The 25,379-nt window shown below is 50.8% G+C and overlaps 1 protein-coding gene across 5 annotated transcripts in view; it reads left to right on the top strand.

The window, feature by feature from the left end:
• The first annotated feature begins 18 nt into the window (after positions 1 to 18).
• The window catches only part of NISCH (nischarin), a 37,647-nt gene continuing 12,286 nt past the window's right edge, over positions 19 to 25,379 (top strand). Inside the window, exons 1-13 of one of the 5 annotated variants that reach the window (XM_016941246.4) lie at positions 19 to 254; positions 2,427 to 2,510; positions 3,251 to 3,433; positions 15,474 to 15,522; positions 16,431 to 16,594; positions 16,920 to 17,015; positions 18,350 to 18,445; positions 21,066 to 21,218; positions 22,192 to 22,260; positions 22,715 to 22,900; positions 23,067 to 23,195; positions 24,367 to 24,480; positions 24,803 to 24,914. In XM_016941246.4, the coding sequence (XP_016796735.1) occupies positions 162 to 254; positions 2,427 to 2,510; positions 3,251 to 3,433; positions 15,474 to 15,522; positions 16,431 to 16,594; positions 16,920 to 17,015; positions 18,350 to 18,445; positions 21,066 to 21,218; positions 22,192 to 22,260; positions 22,715 to 22,900; positions 23,067 to 23,195; positions 24,367 to 24,480; positions 24,803 to 24,914 (1,528 nt within the window). In that variant the 5' untranslated portion in view covers positions 19 to 161. Of the gene's footprint in view, positions 255 to 395; positions 2,101 to 2,426; positions 2,511 to 3,250; positions 3,434 to 15,473; positions 15,523 to 16,430; positions 16,595 to 16,919; positions 17,016 to 18,349; positions 18,446 to 21,065; positions 21,219 to 22,191; positions 22,261 to 22,714; positions 22,901 to 23,066; positions 23,196 to 24,366; positions 24,481 to 24,802; positions 24,915 to 25,379 lie in introns of those variants that run through there. The other 4 variants (XM_016941245.4, XM_063806832.1, XM_063806831.1 and 1 more) reach the window with 4 other exon arrangements.

Consider the following 25,379-nt stretch of genomic DNA (forward strand, 5'->3'; position numbering starts at 1 on the left):
CGGGGGCGGGGCGAGGGCGCAGGAAGAAGGCGGGGCCAAGATGGCGGCGCAGCGCGTGGCGGGGGCGTCGGGCGGCGGGGGCTGGGGGGCGGTGGGACGTTGACCCCGCCCCTTGCTGCTGCCAGTCTGCGCCGGGCGGCGGTGGCGGCGGAGACCCGAACATGGCGACCGCGCGCACCTTCGGGCCCGAGCGGGAAGCCGAGCCGGCCAAGGAAGCGCGCGTCGTGGGCTCGGAGCTTGTGGACACTTATACGGTGTGTTGGGGGCGCGGGCACCCGAAGCGGGGGTGGTGGCTGGAACCGGAAGTCCGACTCGGGGGCTTGGGGAGGGGTCCGGGATCTGCAGCCCCGAGGAGCGGGTAGAAGGGTCTGCGATTGCGAGGAGGGGGCTGGGACGGGGGATCTAGGAAAGGGATCTGGGCCCCGCAGGTCCGGGAGAAGGGTTGCTCGGGGCCCGGGGAGGCGGTTTGGAAAAGGGTACGCGATCAGAAAGGGAGGCTCGGGTTGGGGGCGGCATCTGGGGATAAAGGGGGCCTGGGGAGGGGGGTGTCTAGATGAGGCGGAACCCCTCTAGATCCTCTAGGACTGGAGGGGCCCCGGCCTGGAAGACCGTTACAGGGGTCCAGGAGGAAGGCGATGGGGAGAGGGTCTCTGATGGATGGAATCAGGGAAAAGGGTCAGGCTCCGCAGGCCTTGAAGAAAGAGAAGGCGTCAGGACCCTGATCTGGGGAGCCTGAGGTGGTGGTTGAGATTTTCTCTGAGAAGTGCAGGAGAGACCTGGGGAGCAGACGCCTTGGGGGTCGGGCGGAGACAAGACCGGAGGAGGGGTGGAGCCCATCTTTGGAGAAATGGGGGTGGTCTCAGTGCTGAAGCGCAGGCCCTATAAGCCTTAGGAATCTTCGTGACTTTGGGCTGTGGGAGCGAGATGGGGCAACAAGCAGCCCACACACACTTCTAAGCTATGGGGGAGACAGAGGACAAATAGCGGGTAGTTCCCGACTTTGACGGGGTTGGATGCCAGGCCTGTGAGCCTGGTGGGCTGCCTGGCAAAAACCGGCCCTGGACTAGGCATTGAGCACCTCCCTGCCGCCTCCCCTTTGTTCCCGCAAGGTAGGGAGTGGGTCGGGGCCTTGGGCCTGCCTGCACCTCCCCTCCCCTTTGTTCCCGCAAGGTAGGGAGTGGGTGGGGGCCTTGGGCCTGCCTGCACCTCCCCTCCCTGGCCCTCATCCTAACCTCCCGCTCTGAGGGCCATTCTTCTGGCTCTTTTCTCCTTTCCTGAAGGCAAGGGGAAGGAATCAGGCAGGATGGGACGAGGAGAAGAGGGGTGGATCTTGAAGCAACAGGCCAGCCTGGAGAAATGGCTGCTCCTCAGGGCTGGAGGAGGCTTCAGCTCCATGCTGCAGAGAGGAGGGGGAAACTAGGTGTAGGAGGCGGGTGAGGTCTCTAAGCTGATGGCTGACTGGCCATCAGCTATGGGCACATTCAGCCAGAGGGCCATCTTCGAAAAGCTCACCCTATTCTGGACTGCGCCCCTCCTCTGCATGTATGTCGGGGGAGGTGGTGATCTAGTTTGGACCCTACCATCCTCTGTCTCCGGGTGTGCCGAGTTGGACATTATTAACACACCTACCTTTTGAACACTTGCCATGGGTCAGGCCCATGTACAAAGCATTTTACATGCATTGCCTTACTTGGTCCTTGATTCTAAGACGGAGGAACTAAGGCTCAGAGAGAACTTAGGCTCCAAGTTACTTATATAAGTGACACATAAGCTGCAGCCAGGAAATGGCAGAACCAGGTTTTTAACCCAGGCCTTCCTTAACCTCTAGGCCATATTGCCTCCTGATAGAGCTTAGTTGCTACCACTCCCTCCCCACATCAGCTGCTTGTGCCTTGATTCCTGGCTCAGCAGCAGAAATCACAGCCATGAACCAGTTGAAAGGGTTGGAAAATGACTTGCTTCCAGGAGGTAGTCAGGGCACCTGGAAAGAAGTACAACAGAGAAGATGCTCAGGCTAGAACTGGCCCTGCTCTGCCTCCCTTGGAAGAAATGGCCTTGCCTGCAGCTCCGGTTGGGTTTTGAGTTACCTAGAGGCAGGAGGTAAAAAACTAAAGAGGTGACTTGTGGTAATCACCTTTTTCATTCCTTACTGATGGATGGAGCCACATGCTTGTCTCATGTGCCTCCCAGCCCTAGTGCTTGGGCCATGGAGGAAGCTGAGAGGGGCCCTGCTGGTCAGCAAGGGTCAGGTGCAGAGGCTGGTGGGCAAGGGCAGCCTGACTTTGGCCTTGGGGTGGGTCTGAGTTGCAGAGAGAAAGACTGATAAAAGATAATTGGGAAAGATAATTGCAGCTTTTGCTGCTGGGGGAGGAGACTCCTTGTTGCTGGGCTCCCTTGCCACAAGGGCTGTTGGTTTCCCCTTTTAGGTTTACATCATCCAGGTCACTGATGGCAGCCATGAGTGGACAGTAAAGCACCGCTACAGCGACTTCCATGACCTGCATGAAAAGGTAACTGTTAAGAGCTGGGAGCACGTATCTCAGGGCTGGGGGGCCCGTAGGCCAACTTTCCATTGTGCCACATATTAGTTTTAGGGCAAAACAGGTTCCATCTCTATAGTTCTTTAATAAACCACTTTGTTAATATAACTGCGTTCATTAATATAGCATGTAAATGCTAGCCTTCAGCTCTAGCATGAGCCACTCTGCAAGGAGCATATTTGAATTTCAGTTTTAATATTTCCAGTCCTAGCTTGGGTATGAGATGCTCAGACAGTTTCCCGGGAAGGGGACAGGTTTGAACTTGTTTGATCTAGCGATAGCTATTCCAAAGCCTGTACTTTAATATCTGGCTGTGATTCCATCTTTTTTTTTTTTTTGCTTTTGGAGATGCTGTCTTTCTCTGGGTCATTTGCAGCATAACTGTTTTAAAGACACACCGCTGCCCTGATTGGTTTTTACTCTGGCTTGGAAAAGATGGCAATTTTAGGGGCAAAAGGTGTTACTTTTCTGAATGTCTCTAAAGTCTCCAGATGGAATTCCTTGTCTGGAATTGTATTGGTATTTCTAATGCTAATTGGATTTAAAGAGGCTAAATCCCAGGTGCACTAGTTTGGTCACTGATTTTGGTACTACTGCAGGGAGGGGCTGTGCAAGTGCTGACAAGCGCCTGCCCTCAAGCTTCTTGCCTTGGTCTTACATAGGCACAGAGCCTCTTAGTCTGTGGTTGATGTGCTTATGTTTTTTTACAGCTCGTTGCAGAGAGAAAGATTGATAAAAATCTGCTTCCGCCCAAAAAGATAATTGGGAAAAACTCAAGAAGCTTGGTGGAGAAGAGGGAGAAGGATCTGGAGGTCTACCTCCAGAAGCTCCTGGCTGCCTTTCCTGGCGTGACCCCCAGAGTACTGGCCCACTTCTTGCATTTTCACTTCTATGTAAGTTCCTCATCGGGTTTTCACCTGTGCCTGCAAACCCACGACTGCCAAACTTGAGGCAGCAAACCAGGGGAGACCTCAGCTTTGAGGTGGGCTGGGGTTTGACCCTAGGTTAGAAGATGGAGGAACGTCACCCTGGTTAGGAATGCATTGTGGCCAGAAGCATGTTAGTTGACAGATTTGCCGTAAATTAGACTAAGTGTGGCCACAGAGATGCTTTCCTCCACCACAAGGCATTTTGTTTAGCAAAAATGGCCTGTGGGTGTTTAAGCTAGGTTTCCATCCAGATGGATGAGGCTGGATTAGAAATAGCTGACACCTGGGATAGACTATTGTTGAGTTGTTGGTGCATAGCCCAAAACTAATTAAGGGATTAGTCTGTGATGGTGGAATATCACCATCTTGGGGCGTGTCATCAGGGTCCACGCTGCCAGGGTGCTAAGGTTGAGGGTGGACACCTTCCTGTGATGGGAGAGTGTGTCATAGAACAGCTCTGTACTCCGTCCTTGAAAGAGGAACAACTTTCATAGGTTGCCGGTGACAGAATGTGTTGTCAGACTTTAAGAAGGGCACTTAGGCAGTGTGAAACCACAATATTTGTGTTTTTGAGACGGAGTCTTGCTCTGTCACCTAGGCTGGAGTGCAGTGGTGCGATCTCGGCTCACTACAACCTCCGCCTCTTGGGTTCAAGCAATTCTCCTGCCTCAGCCTCCCGAGTAGCTGGGACTACAGACTTGCACCACCACACCCAGCTAATTTTTGTATTTTTAGTAGAGATGGGGTTTCACCATGTTGGCCAGACTGGTCTGGAACTCCTGACCTCAAGTGATCTGCCTGCCTCAGCCTCCCAAAATGCTGGGATTACAGGCATGTGCCACCGCACCTGGCCAAAACCACAATATTAAATAGCAGTTCTATTTATGAGAATTTCTTCTAAGGAAAAACCAGGCAGCCGCAAAAAGGATATATGAACAAAGGTAGTCATTCCAGGATTGTAACAAAATAGTAAGGACAATCCTAAAGTCTAGTAGAAGAGGTTAAAAAAAAAAAAAAATCAGGCCAGGTGCAGTGGCTCATGCCTGTAATCCCAGCACTTTGAGAGGCTGAGGTGGGCAGATCACTTGAGGTCAGGAGTTCGAGACCATCCTGGCTAACATGGTGAAACCCCGTCTCTACTAAAAATACAAAAATTAGCTGGGTATGGTGGCAGATGCCTGTAATCCCAGCTATTTGGGAGGCTGAGGCAGGAGAATCGCTTGAACCCAAGAAGCAGAGGTTGCAGTGAGTCGAGATCATGCCACTGCACTCCAGCCTGGGCAACAGAGTGAGAGTAAGACTTCATCTCAAAAAAAAAAAAAAAAAAAAAAAAAAAATCAAAGGGTACAGCCAGGCTGAGCACAGTGGCTCATGCCTGTGATCCCAGCTCTTTGGGAAAATAAAACAAAAAACAAATCTGCAGCTCCACCATCATTATCCCAGCAGCACACCAGTCTTCCCAGCAGACACTGTCTCAAAAAAAATGCAACTTTCTTAAGCAGTATCCAACTGTATGGCTGTACTATTTTTTTTTTTTTTTTTTTGAGACAGGGTCTCACTCCATTGCTCAGGCTGGAGGACAGTGGCCTGATCATGGGTCACTGCAACCTCAAACTCCTGGGCTCAAGGGATCTTCCTGCCTCAACTTCCCAAGTAGCTGGAACTACAGGTGCATGCCACCACACCCAGCTAATTTTTAAAATTTTTTTGTAGAGATGGGGTCTTGCAGTATTGCTCAGGTTGGCCTCAAACTCGAACTCAAGCAATCCTCCCACCTCTGCCTCTCGAAGTGCTTGGACTGTAGGTGTGAGCCACTGCACCTAGCTGACTATGGTCTCATTTTTACAGAAAACAAGTTGATATGGACATATTTGTCTAGGAAAATTCTAGAAGGTTTACGTATACCAAAATGCTAAGAGTAGTTTTCTCTGAGTGATAGATTTTCAGATAATTTATATTTACTTGTTTTCCTTTTATATGATGAAGACAGGGAAGAATCCACTCCCTTTTCAGGCTCACCTTGAAGTAACCTGTGGATTATGGTCCTAAAAGCCCAGCTGTATTTAAAATACAACTTTCTTGGCCAGGTGCAGTGGCTCACGCCTGTAATCCCAGCACTTTGGGAAGGCCCAGACAGGCAGATCACTTGAGGCCAGGAGTTCGAGACCAGCCTGGCCAACATAGCGAAACCCTGTCGCTACTAAAAATACAAAAATTAGCTGCGTGTGGTGACGCATGCCTGTAGTCCCAGCTACTCAGGAGAGAGGCATGAGAGTCGCTTGAACCTGGGAAGGGGAGGTTGCAGTGAGCCGAGGTTATGCCACTGCACTTCAGCATGGGCCACAGAGTGAGACTCTGTCTCAAAGAAAAAAACAGAAACAGAAGAAACAACTTCCTTAAACTCTTTTCAGAGTAAGACAGTTGAACCTTTCTTGGATCACTAAAGAGCCTAGAAATTTGGTGGCGAGTGCTAACCTTGGGCCACTGAGCTTGGCAGGGACAGGTGGAAAAGTAGATAGCATTCACAGATGGGACCTGTGTATATGCTTTGGATTTTATTTAGCATATACCAGCAAGTATAGGGTTAGCAACATACCCTTTTGTAAACATATTTTTATACTTTCTTGTGTGAGAAAAAATTTGCATTCCTTATGCAAGTCTTTCAGATAAACTTTACTGGTTAGTATTTTAAGAAATAATGTACTTTAAAGGCCGGGCGCAGTGGCTCACGCCTGTAATCCCAGCACTTTGGGAGGCTGAGGTGGGTGGATCACAAGGTCAGGAGATCGAGACCATCCTGGCTAACACGGTGAAACCCCGTCTCTACTAAAAATACAAAAAATTAGCCAGGCATGGTGGTGGGCTCCTGTAGTCCTAGCTACTCGGGAGGCTGAGGCAGGAGAATGGCGTGAACCCGGGAGGCAGAGCTTGCAGTGAGCCAAGATCGTGTCACTGCACTCTAGCCTGGGCGACAGAGCAAGACTCCGTCACAAAAAAAAAAAGAAAAGAAAAGAAATATTGTATTTTAAGAAAGCTTTGGTTAGCCATTTAGGGATGAAACTTGACATGCAGTCCTTTGACAGTATTAATTCCTTGCTTGAGACCTGTGCCTTTGAGGAGAGGAGGTCTCGCTGGCTGCCTCACGTGTGCCTGGCTCTGAGGGTGGAAAGGCCTGGACTGCTCTTTTGAAACTGGTTTGCCTGAGATGTGCCTGGGGCCGGCTACATCTGGTTCTGGTTTGAGGCAGGCTCCGCTACTTGTAGAAGTTTTGACATATTTGGAATTAGTATTATCAAACAGGTCCCTAGGTTATATAAATCCTAGGATTTAAAAAAGCAATTGAACCCATCGTTGGATTAAACCCACAGTTGATCAGCCATAGCACTGTTGACATTTTGGACTGGATAATTTGTTTCTGTAAGGAGCTGTCCCATGCATTGTTTAGCAGCACCCTGGCTTCTACCCACTGGATGCCAGTGGCACTTCCCCACCCAGCTATGGCAACTAAAGATGTCTCCAGACATTGCCAAATGTCCCACTGTGGGGGCAAAATTGCCCCCCACTTGAAAACCACTGGATTAGATCTTCATTTGGGGCCTAAAGATTTGTCAGCCTTTTCTCCAGGCTGGGAGCTCTCTGGGGAATGTTTCTCGTAACTTTTATACCGTCTGTGTCCTCTCTGAAATTGTTCCACATGTGTTCTGCCTCTTGTGTTGCTGACATTGGATAGGGTGGACCCAGGGAACCCTATTTGGCTATGGTGTGAATTTTTTTATTTTTATTTTTTGAGACGGAGTTTCGTTCTTACTGGCCAGGCTGGAGTGCAGTGGTACGATCTCGGCTCACTGCAACCTCCACCTCCCAGGTTCAAGTGATTCTCCTGCCTCAGCCTCCCGAGTAGCTGGGTTTACAGATGGCCCGCCACCACACCCAGCTAATTTTTTGTATTTTTAGTAGAGACGGGGTTTCACTATGTTGGCGAGGCTGGTCTCAAACGCTTGACCTCGTGATCCACCTGCCTCAGCCTCCCAAAGTGCTGGGATTACAGGCATGAGCCACCACGCCTGGCCATGGTGTGGATTTTTAAAAATTGAGATATAATTTACATACCATAAAATTAACTTTTTAATGTGTACAATTCAGTAGTTTTTAGTATATTCACAAAGTTGAGCGACCATCACCACTATCTAATTCCAGAACATTTCATCAGCCCAAAAAGGAACCTGTACCTGTTAGCAGGAGCTTCCCATCCCTCTGTCCCCCAGCCCCTGGCAGTCACTAATCTACTTTCTGTCCTTATGGATTTGCCTGTTCTGGACATTTCATATAAATAGAATCATACAGTGTGTGGCCTTTTGTGACTGGCTTCTTTCATTTAGCCTTATGTTTTCAAGGTCCGTTCATATTGTAGCATGAATCCATTGGTCCTTTTATGACGGAGTAATAGTGTATTATTTGGATATGCCACATTATGTTTGTTTATTAGCAGTTGATGGGTGTTAGGTTTGTTTCCATTTTTGGCCATTGCGAATGATGCTGCTATGAGCATTTGTATGTTAATTTTTGTGTGAACTTATGTTTTCATTTTTGTTGGATATATAGCCAAAAGTGGAACCTGAGTTATATGGTAACTATGTTTGACTTTTTGAGGAACTAACAAATTGTTCTCCACAGTTGTTGCACCATTTGACGTTTCCATCGGCAGTGTATAGGTTCTAATTTCCCCACATTCTTGCTTAACACTTCTTGTCCATTTTTTTTTAAATCTTAGTTGTTCTGGTGGGTGTGAAGTGGTATCTCATTGTGGTTTTAATTTACATTTCCCTAATGACTAATGTTATTGAACCTCTTTTTTTTTTTTTTTTTTCTGAGACAGAGTCTCGCTCTGTCGCACAGGCTGGGGTGCAGGCGTGTGATCCCGGCTCGCTGCAACCTCTGTCTCCTGGGTTCAAGCGATTCTCATGCCTCAGCCTCCCGAGTAGCTGGGACTACAAGCGTGCACCACCACGCCTGGCTAATTTTTGTATTTTTTTCAGTAGAGACGGGGTTTCACCATGTCGGCCAGGATGGTCTCGAACTTCTGGCCTCAAGTGATTCGCCCACCTTGGCCTCCCAAAATGCTGAGATTACAGGTGTGAGCCACCACACCTGGCCTGAGCCTCTTTTCATATGATATTTGGCCATTTGCGTATTTTCTTTGGAGAAAAGTATCCAATTCTTTGTCTTTTTAAAAATCAGATTGGGCCGGGCACGGGTGGCTCATGCCTGTAATCCCAGCACTTTGGAAGGCTGAGGTGGGCGGATCACTTGAGGCCCGGAGTTCGAGACCAGCCTGGCCAACATGGAGAAACCCTGTCTCTACTAAAAATACAGAAATTAGCCGGGCATGGTGGTGTGTGCCTGTAATCTCAGCTCCTTGGGAGGCTGACGCACAAGAATGGCTTAAATCTGAGAGGCGAAGATTGCAATGAGCGAGACCACACCACTGCACTCCAGCCTGGGTGACAGAGTAAGACTGTCTAAAAAAAAAAAAAAAAAAAAAAAAAAAAGATTATCTTTGTTGTTGAGTTGTAAGAGTTCTTTATATATTCTGGCTACTAGACTTTTAGAAACATGGAAATACTTTTTCACATTCTGCGAGTTGTCTTTTTTTTTTTTTTTTTTTTTTTTTTTCTGAGACAGATTCTTGCTGTGTTGCCCAAGCTGGAGTATAGTGGTGTGATCTCGACTCACTGCAAGCTCCACCCCTGGGGTTCAAGCGATTCTCGTGCCTCAGCCTCCCAAGTAGCTGGGACTACAGGCGTACGCAACCACGTCTGGCTGATTTTTGTATTTTTAGTAGAGATGGGGTTTTACCGTGTTGGCCAGGCTGGTCTTGAACTCCTGACCTTAGGTGATCCACCTGTCTCAGCCTCCCAAAGTGCCGGGATTACAGCCTGAGCCACCACATCTGGCCTGCCCAGCTAATTTTTGTATTTTTAGTAGAGACAGGGTTTTACTATGTTGGCCAGGCTGGTCTCGAACTCCTGACCTTAGGTGATCCACCTGCCTCAGCCTCCCAAATTGATGGGATTACAGGCGTGAGCCACCATGCCCGGCCATCTTTTCATTTTCTTGATGGTCTTCATTGAAGCATAAAAGATTTAGATTTTGATTAAGTTCAATTTATCGATTTCTTTGGTCACTTGTGTTTTGGTATCATATATGAGAAACCATGGCCCAATCCAAGGTCACAAAGATTTATAACAATATATTCCTGTATGGATTTTGTTTGTTTTTTGAGACAGGGTCTTGCTCTGTTGCCTAGGCTGGAGTGCAGTGGCACCATCTCGGCTCACTGCAGCCTCAACCTCCCAGGCTCAAGCACTCCTCCCACCTCAACCCCCCCAAGTAGCTGGGACTAGAGGCATATGCCACCGTACTTGGCTAATTTTTGTACTTTTTGTGGAGATGGGGTTTCTCCATGTTGCCCAGGCTGGTCTCGAACTTCTGGGCTCAAGTGATCCACCCACCTCGGCCTCCCAAAGCGCTCGGTTTACAGGCGTGAGCCACCACACCCAGCCTGCAGTGTGGATTTTAATAACAAGAAAAGAAAGCACTACTTGTTTACCAGCCCACTTTAGGTGGGAGCGCAGGAGTTGCCGCCTGTGTGAGTGAGGGGCACACTGCGGCACTGGCCTGTTGCTATGCTGCTCTTCAGATTGCTGTGTCCTGACCCTCCTGGACGCGTGGTGACAGGCCTCATCCCAGAACCCCTGGAACAGAGGTTTCCAAACTCAGTGAAAGGGAATCCCATCCGGAATTCTAGCACACCATGTGGGCCGGGACCTCCAACTGTGGTGGACTTGGAGGCAGGCAGAGGCGAGTTTATCTCCCACCCCTACTTCCCAACGGTTTAGTCCAAGTCAGTCATTTAACCTGCCTGTGAGCTGGAGGCTGGTGAGCTGGGGTCCTTGTGAGGCCTGCAAGAGACTGTGCAGTGAAGGTCAATGGCTTAGAAGAGTGTTGGGCCTGAGGTTAGGGCTGACCACGTGCTAGCCATTACTAGGTGGTTCGGGAAAGAAAAGGAATTCATTTCTCTTGAAAGGTGTTTATATTGTTGTCTTCTTTTAAAGTTAGTTGGCTAGAACAAAGATCCTTTTCAAAATTTGGAATCAGGAGCTATGTTGAACTGTTAAAATCTTAGCATTGGCTTTAGCATCCAATTTATTTCCATAATTTGTTTTAGTTGCAAAGTACTGAGGCTGTGAATTACAACAGATTTTCTTTTGAACTTACAGTCTTGCAACTCTCTTCAGTTAAAGCTGAGGTTTGAATCCATCAATGGGGAATTTTAGCTTAAAGTTGAATCACACGTATTATGCCTGACTCCTGCTAGAATGCCTCATACCAACATAAATTAAAGTGAGACGAGGAGGGCCGGGCATGGTGACTCACGCCTGTAATCCCAGCACTTTGGGAGGCTGAGGCAGATGGATCACAAGGTCAGGAGTTCAAGACCAGCCTGGCCAACATGGTGAAACCCCTTCTTCACTAAAGATACAAAAAATTAGCCAGGCATGGTGGCACGCACCTGTAATCCCAGCTACTCCAGAGACTGAGGCAGGAGAATTGCTTGAACCCAGGAGGCGGAGGTTGCAGTGAGCCGAGATCGCGCCATTGCACTCAGCGTGGGTGACAGGGCAAGACTCCATCTCAAAAAAAAAAAAAAAAAAAAAAATAGTGAGACAAGGATTCCAGCTCTTAGCATGTGTGTCTCAGCCACACTTGGGGATGGCCTCAGTGACATGTAATTCACTCGCTGGTTAGTGCCCCACAGATAAGCACGCTGCCTGGGTGTGTGCCAAGCCGAAGCATCTAGGCCTGGCCTGGGGTTTGCATTGAGTGTAGGTGTATGTGTTTTGAAGTATACTTGGTTGCAGGGCATGTGCGCAGGCATTCTTAGTGAGAATTTAAGTTGCAGGACCACAGCCCAGCTAGTGTTTACATGAAGCTCAAACCTTTGCCCACGGCTACACACCAACACAGAATCCCGGCAGGTGGTGGGCAGGTGGTGCGGCTGATCTCTTGGTCAGTAACACACTGGGAGGGTGAGTGTTAACAGTTTGTAAACATAGCTGACACTAAGTTTCTTTTTCTTTCTTTTTTTTTTTTTTTTTTTTGAGACAGAGTCTCACTCTTGTTGCCCAGGCTGGAGTGCAATGATGCAATCTCGGCTCACTGCAACCTCCACCTCCCGGGTTCAAGTGATTCTCCTGCCTCAGACTCCAGAGTAGCTGGTAGTACAGGCATGTGCCACCATGCCTGGCTAATTTTTGTATTTTTAGTAGAGACGGGGTTTCACCATGTTGGCCAGGCTGGTCTTGAACTCCTGACCTCAAGTGATCCGCCCGCCTCGGCCTCCCAAAGGGCTGGGATGACGGGTGAGCCATGGTGCCCAGCCGAGAATGTCCTTCAAAAAAATACATTTCAATTCAGACATTTATGGCACCCCAAAGCAATTCAAGTCCCTTCAGCACAGATGGGGTAGGGCATGTGGGCTCGGGCCACTGACACCCCACCCCGCCTCCTCCTGGCGTGGGGAGGCCTGACTCTGCCCACCTTTACTCATGAGCCCACCGTTTGACCAGCGAACTCTCTGAGGAGGCCCATGTGCTAGGTTTGGGGGCTGAGGCATTTCTGTGCTCTTCTCTGGTTCAGTCTCCCTCCCAAGGTGAAAAACAGCCTGGAAAACCAAGTAGAAAGTGTTGCAGCAGTATGTACTTCTGTGCCCTAAAGAGCAAAATTGTTACACAAATTGCTTTGAGATTCCTTAGAAGTGAAAGCTTTCTCTTTGCTTAGCAGGAGCCGGTGGCCCTTACTTTCTCTCAACTTTCCATGTGTTCCAGAAATTCCAGCCCTATCCCCTTAGAGGGGCTGTCATCCGGGAAGGTGATTTCATTTTTCTTTTAGAGAGACAGGGTCTTGCTGTGTTGCCCAGGCTCGACTCTGAACTTAGGGGCTCAAGTGATCCTTCTGCCTCAGCCTCCCAAGTAGCTGGGACTACATGCCTAGCCCAGGGTGATTTTTTTTCTCTGTGTTCTTTCTGAGCTGACACCAGCTACTTGAAGAAATGTGCCATTGGCCGAGCGTGGTGGCTCACGCCTGTAATCCCAGCACTTTGGGAGGCCAAGGTAGGCGGATCACTTGAGGTCAAGAGTTCAAGACCAGCCTGGCTAACATGGTGAAACCCCATCTCTACTAAAAATACAAAAATTAGCCGGGTGTGGTGGCGCAGGCCTGTGATCCTAGCTACTCAGGAGGCTGAGGCAGGAGAATCACTTGAACCCAGGAGGTGGAGGGTGCAGTGAGCCAGGATCACGCCACTGCACTCCAGCCTGGGAGACAGAGCGAGACCCCGTCTCAAAAAAAAAGAAGTGTGCCGTTGAAAATGAGGTTTGTTCAGTACTGATCGTGGGGAACCCTTTCTCCTGAGATAACTGTAAGAGCCTTGTGTCCTGAGAGGCCCTGGAGCTATTCTTGGGGAATTGAGGTGGGCAGAGATTGGCAGCCCCTGGGACCTGCTTGGCTCCAGGCGATCTGACAGCAGGGAGGATTGCGAAGTACAGATCTGTAGACGGGGCGTGGTTTTCAAAACCATCCGTGGAGGCTCTTCCTAATCTTCAGTTCTTCACAGCTGCCAAGGAAAATGTCATTTAGCTTATGTGGTTGCAAGAGACTGAAGTTGAACTTCAGAGCACACCCACCACCTCTGCCCTCACTTCCAGCCGGAGCCCTGTCCTGCTCTGTGCCTGCCGTGCCCCTCTCCTTGCCCTTTTCCATTCGGCCCTGCACCCTGCCGGTCCCTTAAAGCTGTGGCTCTGTGTGCTCATTTGCTCCCTTTGCTTTTTGTCCACGGGATACAGGGAGGAGTTATTCTCATGCTGTATATAAACTGAATTTCAAGCAGATTAAATGAATAAACACATTTTTTAAAGGACCAAAAGAAAATTAAGAGAATATTTTTATAATTGTGGAGTGAGAGAAGAGGCCCAAGAAGTCATGAAGGATAAAAAAAATTAGAGGTTAAACAATGTAAAAATGAAAAACCTCTGTCAGAAAAAGCACCATGAACAAAGGTAAAAGGTATACGCAGACTGGGAGGAAATGTTTACAACATATAAACCACGATTAAAATGGCCACAGTGTATAAAAGATAAGAAAGAGACAAACAACCCAAGAGAAAAACAGGAAAAGGACACCCTGTCTCCTGTGTCTTTAGAATCCCATAAACACGTGAATTGCTTGTCCTGGTGGAAGCGATGTTCCCAATGTTCCTGTGAGTTATGAGGATTATGCAGCCTCCATCTGGAGCTGTTTACGAAAAGGCCTGTTGGCTGCCATCTGTCGATGAGTTAAAATTCCTACCTGTGGGATGTGGGGGTGGGGGGCTGAGGGCCTTGGGGGCACTGCCAACCCCACAGTTATTACACTGAAGTGCTGAGGCAACGGGTTTCATATGCAGAGGCCCAAGGCCAAGGGCTTGAGTGTGGCTTTGCTGGTTTTTAGCCATGTAAAATTGAGGGTGTCGGCGCTTGTCCACCTCAGGTTGTTCATTTGTGAAACGGAGCTCAAGATAGAAGCTTCCGTTGCTGGGTGCAGTGGTTCACACCTGTAATCCCAACAACTTGGGAGGCCGAGGTGGGGGGATCTCTTGAGGCCAGAAGTTCAAGACCACCCTGGGCAACATAGTGAGACCCTGTCTCTACAAAATATTTTCTTAAAAATTAGTTGGTTGGCTAGGGGCAGTGGCTCATGCCTGTAATCCTGGCACTTTGGGTGGCTGAGGCGGGGTGGATAACTTGAGGACAGGAGTTTGAGATCAGCCTGGCCAACATGGTGAAACCCTGTCTCTACTAAAAATGCAGGAATTAGCTGGGCATCTTGGCGCATGCCTGTACTACCAACTACTCGGGAGGCTGAGGCAGGAGAATCTCTTGAACCTGGGAGGCGGAGGTGGCGGTGAGCCGAGATTACACCACTGCACTCTAGCCTGGGCAACAGAGCAAGACTCCGTCTCAAAAAAAAAAAAAAAAAAAAAAAAGCAGGTTGTGCTGATGCACACCTATAGTCCCAGCTACTTGGGAGGTTGAGGCAGGAGGATTACTTGGGCCCAGGAGTTCCAAGCTGCAGTGAGCTATGGTCATACCATTGCACTCCAGCCTGAGTGACAAAGCAAGACCCTGTCTCTATTTAAAAAAAAAAAAAAAAAGCAGTTATCTCTTTTCCTCTTGTAGGATGTTGGGAGGATTCAGGAGCCTTCAGTGGCTCAGGGCATGACCCAGTATGAATTAGGATCCAAGCGTGTTGTTTGTATGACTGGGGGCTTGGCCTCGTCCTGCCTCCTTCATCACATCATTTAAAAAGGAAATCCTTCCCGCTTCTTTCTTGGGACCCTGGGGCTGAGTGCTACTGTTGTGAATCTGGAAGGGATGAACACAAGAAGAAAACAAGTGTTCACTCTTTTCCTGAGACACATTTGAAACGTGAGAGGAAGTGGAAATGGTCATTCCCAGGGAGGGTTAGCTCTGGGTGGTCCTTCATCCCACCAGGGTGATAAGAGCCTCTCTTCCAGAAAAAACAGGACTTTTCTCTCTGCCACACCCTCTCCTAGGAACACCCAGAGCCAGTTTTGGGAGCTGCTGGCTTCCCAAAAGCCCTTAGAGTAATGCAGCTCTGCTGGCCTCCTGGGCTACAGTGCCCTTGGCCCTATGGACTGGAGTCGCAGCATTAGGCTGATTTCCCTTCTGCTTTGGAGGAGACATTTCAGGTATCCACATAACTAGAATACTTAGTTTCCCTTTCTAAGCTTCTTGCTTCATTGTAGGTTTATGCCCTCCTTTCTTTAGTTTAACTTCCTAGAGAGATGGCACTGGCACAACAGAGGGGATAGATAGCGGGGAATGTGACCCCAGGGACTGGGGTCAGGTGGACTTTCTAAGGGCAAATTTTGTGTTCTCTGCAGGAGATAAATGGCATCACCGCAGCACTGGCTGAAGAGCTCTTTGAGAAAGGTATGTGGCCACATGTCCCTGAAATACTGAGCATAAGTTGTGTAGTTTCATGAGGCGGCCAGAGGCACAGGATGGCATAGAAGTCACTCTGGAGCCCACCTACCTCCCCTGTAGGTGGCCAGGTCTGAGGAGCTGTGGTCCCTCAGTACTCTTGAGTACCATGTCAGGGGCTCAGCCCAGACTTGGGCTGTGTTCCAAAGCGCTGTGGTGGGTGCTGGAAGGTGGGTAGCACACTGCTCCCTCGCACCTGGTTTGTGCTTACCTGAAAGGGCTCAGATGGCAGATAGAAGCTGACCCTGGGTCCCATCCCTGCCAGAGAGCACAGTTATAGTAGCTCATGTGTGATGAATGCTTCCTGTTCGCATCTTACTGCCTTCCCCCAGGAGCCACAGGTATAGGGAGGGATACGGGGTCAGCGGCCCAGTCACCAGCCTGAGGGCACATGGCTGGGAGGAGTGGAGCGAGGACCAAGCAGCAGTCAGTTGGGCTCAGAACCCATCCTGCTTCCAGGCTCTGCACCATGCTGGCACCATAGGCCTGCGCCTGACCTGGGTGTTTGCATTTCGGAGGTTGCGGCATAGGTGTGTCACCCAGAATGCTGCCTCTCTCCGCAGCCTCACTCTGGCCCAGTGCCTTTGGTCTCGACTCGGCCTCACTCCTCCCTCAGTGGCTCCCCAGCCTCACAGCCCCACAGCCCTGCCCTCCTCTGTCATCACATGTCTAGGGTTGCCCTGTGCCTAGCAGGCACCCAGGAGGGCAGCAGCTCCTGCATGCCCAGGGCGCTGGCTTTGCCCTGACACAGTGGGTGCTTGCCAACTGCTTATTGACAGAAAAGATGTGGAAATCCTGGCTGCACGAGGGCTGGGGCTGCGGCTGGACACTTATCCTTCAGGGCATGGCTCTTGCAGGAGAACAGCTCCTGGGGGCCGGCGAGGTCTTTGCCATTGGACCCCTGCAGCTGTATGCCGTCACGGAGCAGCTGCAGCAGGGAAAGCCCACGTGCGCCAGTGGGGATGCCAAGACCGACCTCGGGCACATCCTGGACTTCACCTGTCGCCTTAAGTACCTTAAGGTAAAGCTGCAGCAGCTCAGTCATGGAGAGCCCCGCAGTCGGTGGGGGTGCAACCTGCGGGGGACTGGCTGGCAGTTTGTGTGAAGGAGACCATGGGGGACTGTTGGTGGAAGGAAGGCCGCCCGGTTATTCTTGGCACTATGCTTCTGGCTGTGGGCACCAGGGGGCGGTCGTGACCCAGTGTCCCGTTAAATTAAGTCCTGGCCTGAGCCTGCTTTGTTGAAGACAGAAGTGGTCAAAGTTGTCTTCAACTTGTCAGCTGCTGCAGCACTCCCCGATGGGCGTGCGGCACTGTTCCCAATTTAAGCCTTATCTTTGGCTTCAGGTTTCTGGCACAGAAGGACCTTTTGGGACCAGCAACATTCAGGAGCAGCTCCTGCCGTTCGACCTATCAATATTCAAGTCCCTGCATCAGGTGGAGGTAAGGCCCAGCGCTGCACAGCATCCTCTCGCTCCCAACTCAGAGGCTAGAGAGTGTTTGTGATGTTGGGTGTCCTAATTTAATCATAAGGTGCTGTGCTTTCGTGTTTGGCAGTATGTGACAGGTTCTGCGTAGGTGACCAGGCCCTCTGAAGGCGGAGAAAGAGAGGCCTCTCCTGTCCCTGGCTGGTCTGCACACACCTTCCCTGGCGTGAGCTGCAGGGGCGGTTAGCCAGGGTGGAGCACCAGCACCTGGCTCATTCTAGGACTCCTCATAGGGGCAGGGGGCATGTGTACCTCAAGTTCAAGTCCTGGGAAGTCATCCTGGGGGTCAGACAGAACTAAATACAAGTCTGTATTTCCCAAGGCCGATTGGCAAAGAGCTTTGAAGATGCCCTGCCCTCTGGGGCACCCACACAAGAAACACTCTGCATTTGTCACTACTGGACTCTGGTTTGCAATGCCAATTTTAGCATTTTTGAAAAGAAAAGTCAGTAATGAATACAAAAAAAGTTTTAAAGCATAATTTTTTGAGCATGGCTTTTGTGTTCCGCCCTGTGGCCCCATGTCTCCTTGATTGAATCTTCCCAACAGCCCTGTGAAGAGGGCACTTTTATTTCCATTTTACAGTTGGGGAAACTGAGGCTTGGGCAGATAAGGAAGTTTGGCCAGGGCCACACAGTTAATGAGCGGAAACCTGGGATTTGAATTCAGCTGAGACTGCCTCCAGAGCCTCTGCTGTGCACTGGGCTGTTCTGTCTACAGTGGTCTAGGGAAACTTGTGGTGTGCCCTGCTGCCGATTGAGGACAGGGAAGTGAAGGGGAAACCCGACCCAGCCCTGCCAAGCAGGCTGAGGCTCTGGATCTGGGTCTTGGGTGTGCTTGGGCAGGTGGCTTGGGGAGTGTGCTTTGACCTGTGGCCTGCCCCTTCTCACCACAAGACAGCTCAGTTCCATGGAGTGGGGGGCTGGGTGAACAGGAGGATCCACCCCACTCGCTGTGCTGTGGAGGCCCCTTGTTCTCCCCAGCAGTTTCCATGACCCACACTTTATGTTCACCTGCCAAGCCCCAGGCAGCCCTTACAGAGGAAATGGAATTTGTGGTCCATTGTGAGTCTGAGAGGCCAGGCACCTTTCTTACTAGATACTTCAGGGAATGTTTGGTCAGCACTGACACTGGGAAAAAGAGACACTTTGGTCTTGAGTGGCCTCCCATCTCTGAGGATTTGGGTTGCCTGTCATTGTGCTTTTGTATGGGGGTAGGAAACACCTGCATCTGGGGACTTCTGACGGAGCAAGGATTCTGTTTCTGAGATGCAGCTGTTCTTTGTTCCAGATAAGTCACTGTGATGCTAAGCACATCAGAGGGCTGGTTGCATCGAAGCCCACCTTAGCCACGCTGAGTGTCCGCTTCTCAGCAACCTCGATGAAGGTAAGCTTCACCTATATCCTGCCTGGGGCAATGTCTGTGGATCAGGGTCCTGGGCTGTGGTCTCCACCACTAAGGATGGGTGAGGACACTGCTATGTCTATCAGTATTCAGAGGCTGGACCTTCCGTGGGGTAGGCACACACTCATGGGGGGCCTCCCAGCACTTAACAGCCCCTGGGACACTTTAGTTCACATCTGCATAAAAAGTTCGTGTTGTTAACAGGACATTTTAAGGAACTTGGCTTCTTTCCCCCCAAAATAAAAAATGTCATTGGTGTTTTTGTGTTGTTTTGTTTTTGTTTTGAGCTAGAGTCTTGCTCTGTGGCCCAGACTGGAGTACAGTGGTATGATCTCAGCTCCCTGCAACCTCTACCTCCTGGGGTCAAGCGATTCTCCTACCTCAGCCTCCCAAGTAGCTGGGATTACAGGTGCCTGCCACCATGCCCCGCTAAGTTTTGTTTTTTGTTGTTGTTGTTGTTGTTTTTTGAGACAGAGTTTTGCTCTGTCACCCAGGCTGGAGTGCAGTGGCGCGATCTTGGCTCACTGCAAGCTCTGCCTCCCGGGTTCACGCCATTCTCCTGCCTCAGCCTCCCAAGTAGCTGGGACTACAGGTGCCCGCCACCACACCCAGCTAATTTTTTGTATTTTTAGTAGAGACGGGGTTTCACCATGTTAGCCAGGATGGTCTCAATCTCCTGACCTCGTGATCCACCCGCCTTGGCCTCCCAAAGTGCTGGGATTACAGGCGTGAGCCACCGCGCCCGGCCTAGGTTTTGTATTTTTAGTAGAGACAGGGTTTTACCACGTTGGCCAGGCTGATCTCGAACTCCTGACCTCAAGTGATCCACCAGCCTCAGCCTCCCAAAGTGCTGGGATTACAGGCATGAGCCACTTCACCCGGCCGTCATTGGTTTTTTAATGAACAAATTGCTAAGCTGTGGCAAGTGGCGGGACCTTTATTAATTAGATTGATAACTAAGCTTAGATTGCTCCTCTAAGCTTTAGCAATCCCTGGCTAAGCACTCATTTGTATCTTTTTCCCCACGGCTTGATTAGAAGGTGAGGTTGTGGAAATGCTAGGCCATGTTGTTTATATGTGAGCAGCAGAAACATTCAAATTGGGAATGTTTCTGTTTACCTTTTTACGGATTACATCTTGCTAATGTTAAAATCTTTCCCTGGGTATAGAAAAGGCATGTAGTGGCTAATATTATGACTTAAGGTTCCTGATCAAGACTTAGGTTTGGGCCAGGTGTGGTGGCTCATGCCTGTAATCCCGGCATTTTGGGAGGCCAAGGCAGGAGGATTCCTTGAGCCCAGGAGTTGGAGACCAACCTGGGCAACATAGGGAGACCTTGTCTCTTAAAAAAAAAAAAAAAAAAAAATTTGGATTTGGTGAAAAATTTTCCTCTTGAGGCTTGCAGAGAGTGTGTTGGGCCACCTGGTCCTTCTCCGAGCACTTCTCACTGTCTTGCTGAAGGAGCCCAGGGCGACCCATTGTGAGAAGAAAGGTCTTGTCAAAACAAATAGACCTGCCTTTCTCCATTTTGATGGTCTCTGGGCTTTGTGCTACTCCCCTTATCTTAGCATTGTCTGACTTTATTCCTGTGAAATAATGGTTTTAAAGGCCTGGTGTCCACAGTGAGGACCACATCATCAGCTTGGAAAGCACAGCTGCCTGGAAACTGAATTCTCACCTTCAGCCTCTGAGAAGCTAGAAAAGACGGTTGGCTGGCCAGTAGCAGTGGCTTGCACCTATAATCCCAGCACTTTGGGAGGCCAAGGCAGGAGGATCACTTGAGCCCAGGAGTTTGAGACCAGTCTGGGCTATGTAGGGAGACCTCGTTTCTACAGAAAAAAATTTTTTAATTAGCTGGGCAAGGTGGTGTACGCCTGTAGTCCCAGCTACTCAAGAGGCTGAGATGGGAGGATTTGCTTGTGCCTGCGAGTTTGAGGCTGCAGTGAGCCATGATGGCGCCACTGTACTCCAGCCTGGGTGACAGAGTGAGACTGTGTCTCAAAGAAAAAACGGCTAGGCGCTGTGGCTCACGTCTGTAATCCCAGCACTTTGGGAGGCTGAGGTGGGTGGATCACCTGAAGTCAGGAGTTTGAGACCAGCCTGGCCAACATGGTGAAGCCCCCATCTCTATTAAAAATGCAAAAATTAGCCAGGCATGGTGGTACACACCTCTAGTCCCAGCTACTGGGGAGGCTAAGACAGAAGGATCGCTTGAGCCTGCGAGGCAGAGGTGGCAGTGAACTGAGATTGCGCCACTGCACTCCAGCCTGGGTGACAGAGCGAGACTCCATCTCAAAAAAGAGAAAAGGCTGGAAAAGGCATCACCAGGTCACCAGGGCAAAGGCCCTTTGGGCTTGAAAAGCATTGCTCCTAAAGCAGGGCCAGGACTTATTCTAAGTGGCTGTTATGTGGTAAATTGTTCAGCTTTGAACGATTTCACAATCGTTTAAAGACATAGGAACCAAAGGCATGCTTTAATGCAAGTTTACTTCCACATGCTAAATATGCTCCAGCCCTTCCTTAAATTCTGCAACGACTGTGTTCCCAGTGAGTGTTGCGTGAGGGCCCGAGTGTGGTGCTCCACACAGATGTTTTTATGCAGGAAGTCCTTGTTCCTGAAGCCTCAGAATTTGATGAGTGGGAGCCTGAAGGCACAACCCTAGAAGGCCCTGTGACTGCCGTCATCCCCACTTGGCAGGCATTGACCACGCTTGACCTGAGCCACAACAGCATCTCCGAGATCGACGAGTCTGTGGTATGCTCTCAGCAGCAGGTGCCAGGGGTTTCTCTGGCCCCACCAAACCCTGAGTTTGAGTATTTAACTCAGCTTTTTTAGGAAGGACCACGGAAAACCTATATCTAGTGCTCTGTGCATTGCCTGCCATTTTAAGTTAATTACAAAATGGGGGCTGGGCGTGATGGCTCACACCTGTAATCCCAGCACTTTGGGAGGCCGAGGCGGGAGGATCACTTGAGGTCAGGAGTTCGAGACCAGCCTGACCAATGTGGTGAAACCCCATCTCTACTAAAAATACAAAAATTAGCTGGGTGTGGTGGTGCACACCTGTAATCCCAGCTACTTTGGGAGGCTTAGGCAGGAGAATCGCTTGAACCCGGGAGGCGGATGTTGCAGTGAGCTGAGATAGGGCCACTGCATTCCAGCCTGGGCGACAGAGTGAGACTCCGTCTCAAAAGAAGAAAAAAAAATGGGATCATTTAAAATTGGTGAGGTAGTACTTAGAACCAAATAAAACATAATAATTTCATGTAAATTTGGTAAACTATAACACACTAAATGATGACATTTGCTCCAAAGAGTGGAGCAGAAAAATCACTCCTTAGATGACAGATGTGCCCATGAAAGAATGACACCCAGAGGGCATTTGGGCAGTAAGAGTGTCGTTCCCGTGTTTGCGCTGCTCAGGGAGTGTGGGCCGGGTTGAAGAAGAACAGACTCTTTCTCTGTCTGGGACCTTGCTGTGTGTCATTTTCACAAGCCAAGTGTTCCATGAAAACTGAGTAGTGCCCAGCACTGGGGGCCCTGTGTGTGCCTTTGGATGTGCTACTGGCTGGGCAGCGGGAGATGTCCCACCAGTGGTCCTGCAGGGACGGCCCGTGGGAGTCCATGGTCGGGAGGAAGCGTCCTGGGGTGCCCGTCCACTGTGTGGGGGACCGTGTTTGGGGTCCAGCCCCCTACAGTAACATCGGGTGTTCTTTTCTTTCACAAGAAACTGATCCCAAAGATTGAGTTCCTGGACCTGAGTCACAATGGATTGCTGGTTGTGGACAATCTGCAGGTAGTGCCTTTGGAGACCAGTGCTGCCCGCACACACTCCCAAGGCCCCGCCCTGAGATTTCAGGAGACTGACGCAGCCTTGGGAATTGGCCAGGGGTTGTAAGGGCAGGGGTTGCTGTCTTCGCTTTAGGATCCCAGCAATGCACTGAGTGATTGTTGCTCTAGTTCCAAAGAATTAGGAAGCATGAGTAAATACAAACCAGGCATGATGATGCACCTCCGTCCTGAAGGTGGACAGCCATGTTTTCAATGCCCACCCCAACTGTCTGCAGGGGTGCCACTGTGCTGTGTCATGTGCGGCAGAGAAGAGGGGCTTCCCTTCCTAAAATAACTGTCAGAGTGACTTGCAGAACTGGGTAGTTTGGGTTGGAAGGCCCATCCTGCCATTAGTGTCAGGCCCCTATCTTTGGAGACTTGACCTGAGGCACTTTACGCTGTTCTCCACGCCGCTGCAGCACCTGTATAACCTTGTGCATCTGGACCTGTCCTACAACAAGCTCTCCTCCTTGGAAGGGCTTCACACCAAGCTGGGGAACATCAAGACCTTAAACCTGGCAGGCAACCTCCTAGAGAGTCTGAGTGGCCTGCACAAGCTCTACTCACTGGTCAACCTGGATCTCCGGGACAACAGGATCGAACAGGTGAGCCCAAGGACCTCACGGTTTTGGGATTTCTGTGCCTTGGTGTGTATCATGTTAAAGAAGAATGTTAAGATTCCTTTCATTTAAAAGAGACCATGAAACGTGTTGGCGTGTTGCTGAAGTGTTAAGAGAAGGGACCAAAGGGGATGGAACTCATACCTTGCAGATGGAGGAGGTCCGGAGCATAGGCAGCCTCCCGTGTCTGGAGCACGTGTCTCTGCTGAACAACCCTCTGAGCATCATCCCCGACTACCGGACCAAGGTGCTGGCTCAGTTCGGAGAGAGGGCCTCAGAGGTGAGCCCCAGCACAGTCAGAAGAGCCCAGGGAGACCCTCGGGATGCAGTCAAGTCTGCATGGGCGGTAGGGGGATATATGTCCATTGTTCTACCCTTGCCTGCTTCAGAAGGAGGTCCTGTCCCTTAGGGGCTTTTCAGTTCTGGGAAGTCCACTATCTCCCCAGGAAAAAGCTCCCTTGCATCTCCTGCCCCTACTGTCTGGGATAACATTGTTTATTCTAGGAAAGGGTCAGAAATAAGATCCTTAAAATATTCATATCTCCTGGACAACCTGTGGCCATAGTGCCTGACTGTAAACCCAAAGGGTTTGCCTTTGCCAGTGTAGCCCAGCCTGGTGTCTGCTGCCCCTCGCGGTGTCTGTGCACCTGCCACGATGCTGACCAGACACCCTTAACCAGGTTCACCCATCGCCTGGGCCTGGAGCAGGCCCCCTGATTCTCTGATTGGTCCTTGGACCTTCTGTTCTCCCAAAATCCCAGGTCAGAAAATACCTGGAAGTCTATTTGTGTCCCACCTCCCTCTTTGTGGCCGCAAGTGCCCCTTCCTCCACACAGTCACAAGACCATGAGATGCCATCTCCTCCCCTCCTGGGCTGCAGACTTTGGGAAGCTCCCAGGCCACAGAGTGTCAGCTCCTGTCCAGGCCCTTGGGACCTTCCCTCATTCAACCACCCTACCCAACCCCCCACTGCCTGCCAGCCACCACTCCCTCCCGCATTTGCAGGTGGGGGCCCTGCCCTCTCCTGCCACTGGTTCCCCTACCCAGGAGGCTCTCCCATCGCTCTTTTGAGAGTCTGCCTCCCACCTCTAACTGGGGGCTTAGTTCAAGTTGCCCCCTTACCCTAGTCCCAGCTGCCCAAGAGCTTGCTGCCTCCTGTTCTTGGTGAGGGACCCCAGAGACAGATGTGAGACCTCCCTGGACCCCTCCAAGGCATTCCCAGGTCACTTCCATGAGTAGTGAAGAGCCGCCTCTGAGCAGGCTGAGCCTCCCTCAGCCTATGGTGTCTTCACGTGGCCTGGCCCACAGCAGGTGCTCACGCCTCCTCCTCAGCAGGGCCCTACCATCCTCCTGCCATGCTCACCAGTCCCCATGCTGATAGCCATCACCAGTCCCCATGCTGATAGCCATCACCAGTCCCCATGCTGATAGCCACTTTCTGGATGCTCTAGGTCTGTCTGGATGACACAGTGACCACAGAGAAGGAGCTGGACACTGTGGAAGTGCTGAAAGCAATTCAGAAAGCCAAGGAGGTCAAGTCCAAACTGAGCAACCCAGAGAAGAAGGTGGGTTTGTGTGGCAGGTGGGAGGGCAGTGGTGCAGAGCCAGCCGGGATAGGAGCCAGTTCGGGGGGGCTTGGGCCATGGGACTGCTCAGGGCTGCCGAGTCCCAGCTGCGCCCCTCCCTGGCTGCATGACCTCGGGCAAGTCGCGGCCTCTCTGTTCTCTGTGGGTTGGGGACAGTGGTAGTTCCTGCTCTAAGGATATGATGAGACCATCTTTACCACCCGGTTGGTGGGAACCGTCGTGCTCCCTCCTCACACCCCTGGCCTTGGGGAGCTCTGTGCTTCCTCTTCTCTCCCGGGCTGACTCAAGCACTCATCCTCAGGGTGGTGAAGACTCCCGGCTCTCAGCTGCCCCCTGCATCAGACCCAGCAGCTCCCCTCCCACTGTGGCTCCCGCATCTGCCTCCCTGCCCCAGCCCATCCTCTCTAACCAAGGTAATCGTGTATGTATCTTGCTTCTAGTGGAGCCACACAGCCCTGCCTGGGCCCCCTGGCTGGGCTGGGGTTGGGGGAGAGGTGCCAGCACCTGCTTCCAACAGGGTCAGACACAGGGAGGGCAGTGCCTTCTGCAGGCTGGTCCTCGCGGGGGGACACATGGCAGGGGTGCCTGGCCTGATGCCAGCTGTTGCTTGCTTGGTGAGGACTCCCAATTGCTCTGATGCCCACATCCAGCTCCTCTAGGAGACCGCAGGGTGTCTGACAGGCCCTGAGGCTGCCCTCTGAACAGGCTCGGGGCTGTTGGCTCATGGGACCCATTCCCTCACCGGCAGCACAAGCAGGTTGGCTCCTGGTTACAGGAAGCCGGGCTTGTGACTTTACTGTCTGGAGCCCGAATCCCTGTGCAGGGAAAAGCTTGCTTTTATCACTGCCTCATCTCTGTGGGGTGACCCAGCCCCAGAA

This window comes from Pan troglodytes, chromosome 2, assembly GCF_028858775.2.
Source record: "Pan troglodytes isolate AG18354 chromosome 2, NHGRI_mPanTro3-v2.0_pri, whole genome shotgun sequence".
In the NCBI taxonomy this organism is placed as follows: Eukaryota; Metazoa; Chordata; class Mammalia; order Primates; family Hominidae; genus Pan; species Pan troglodytes.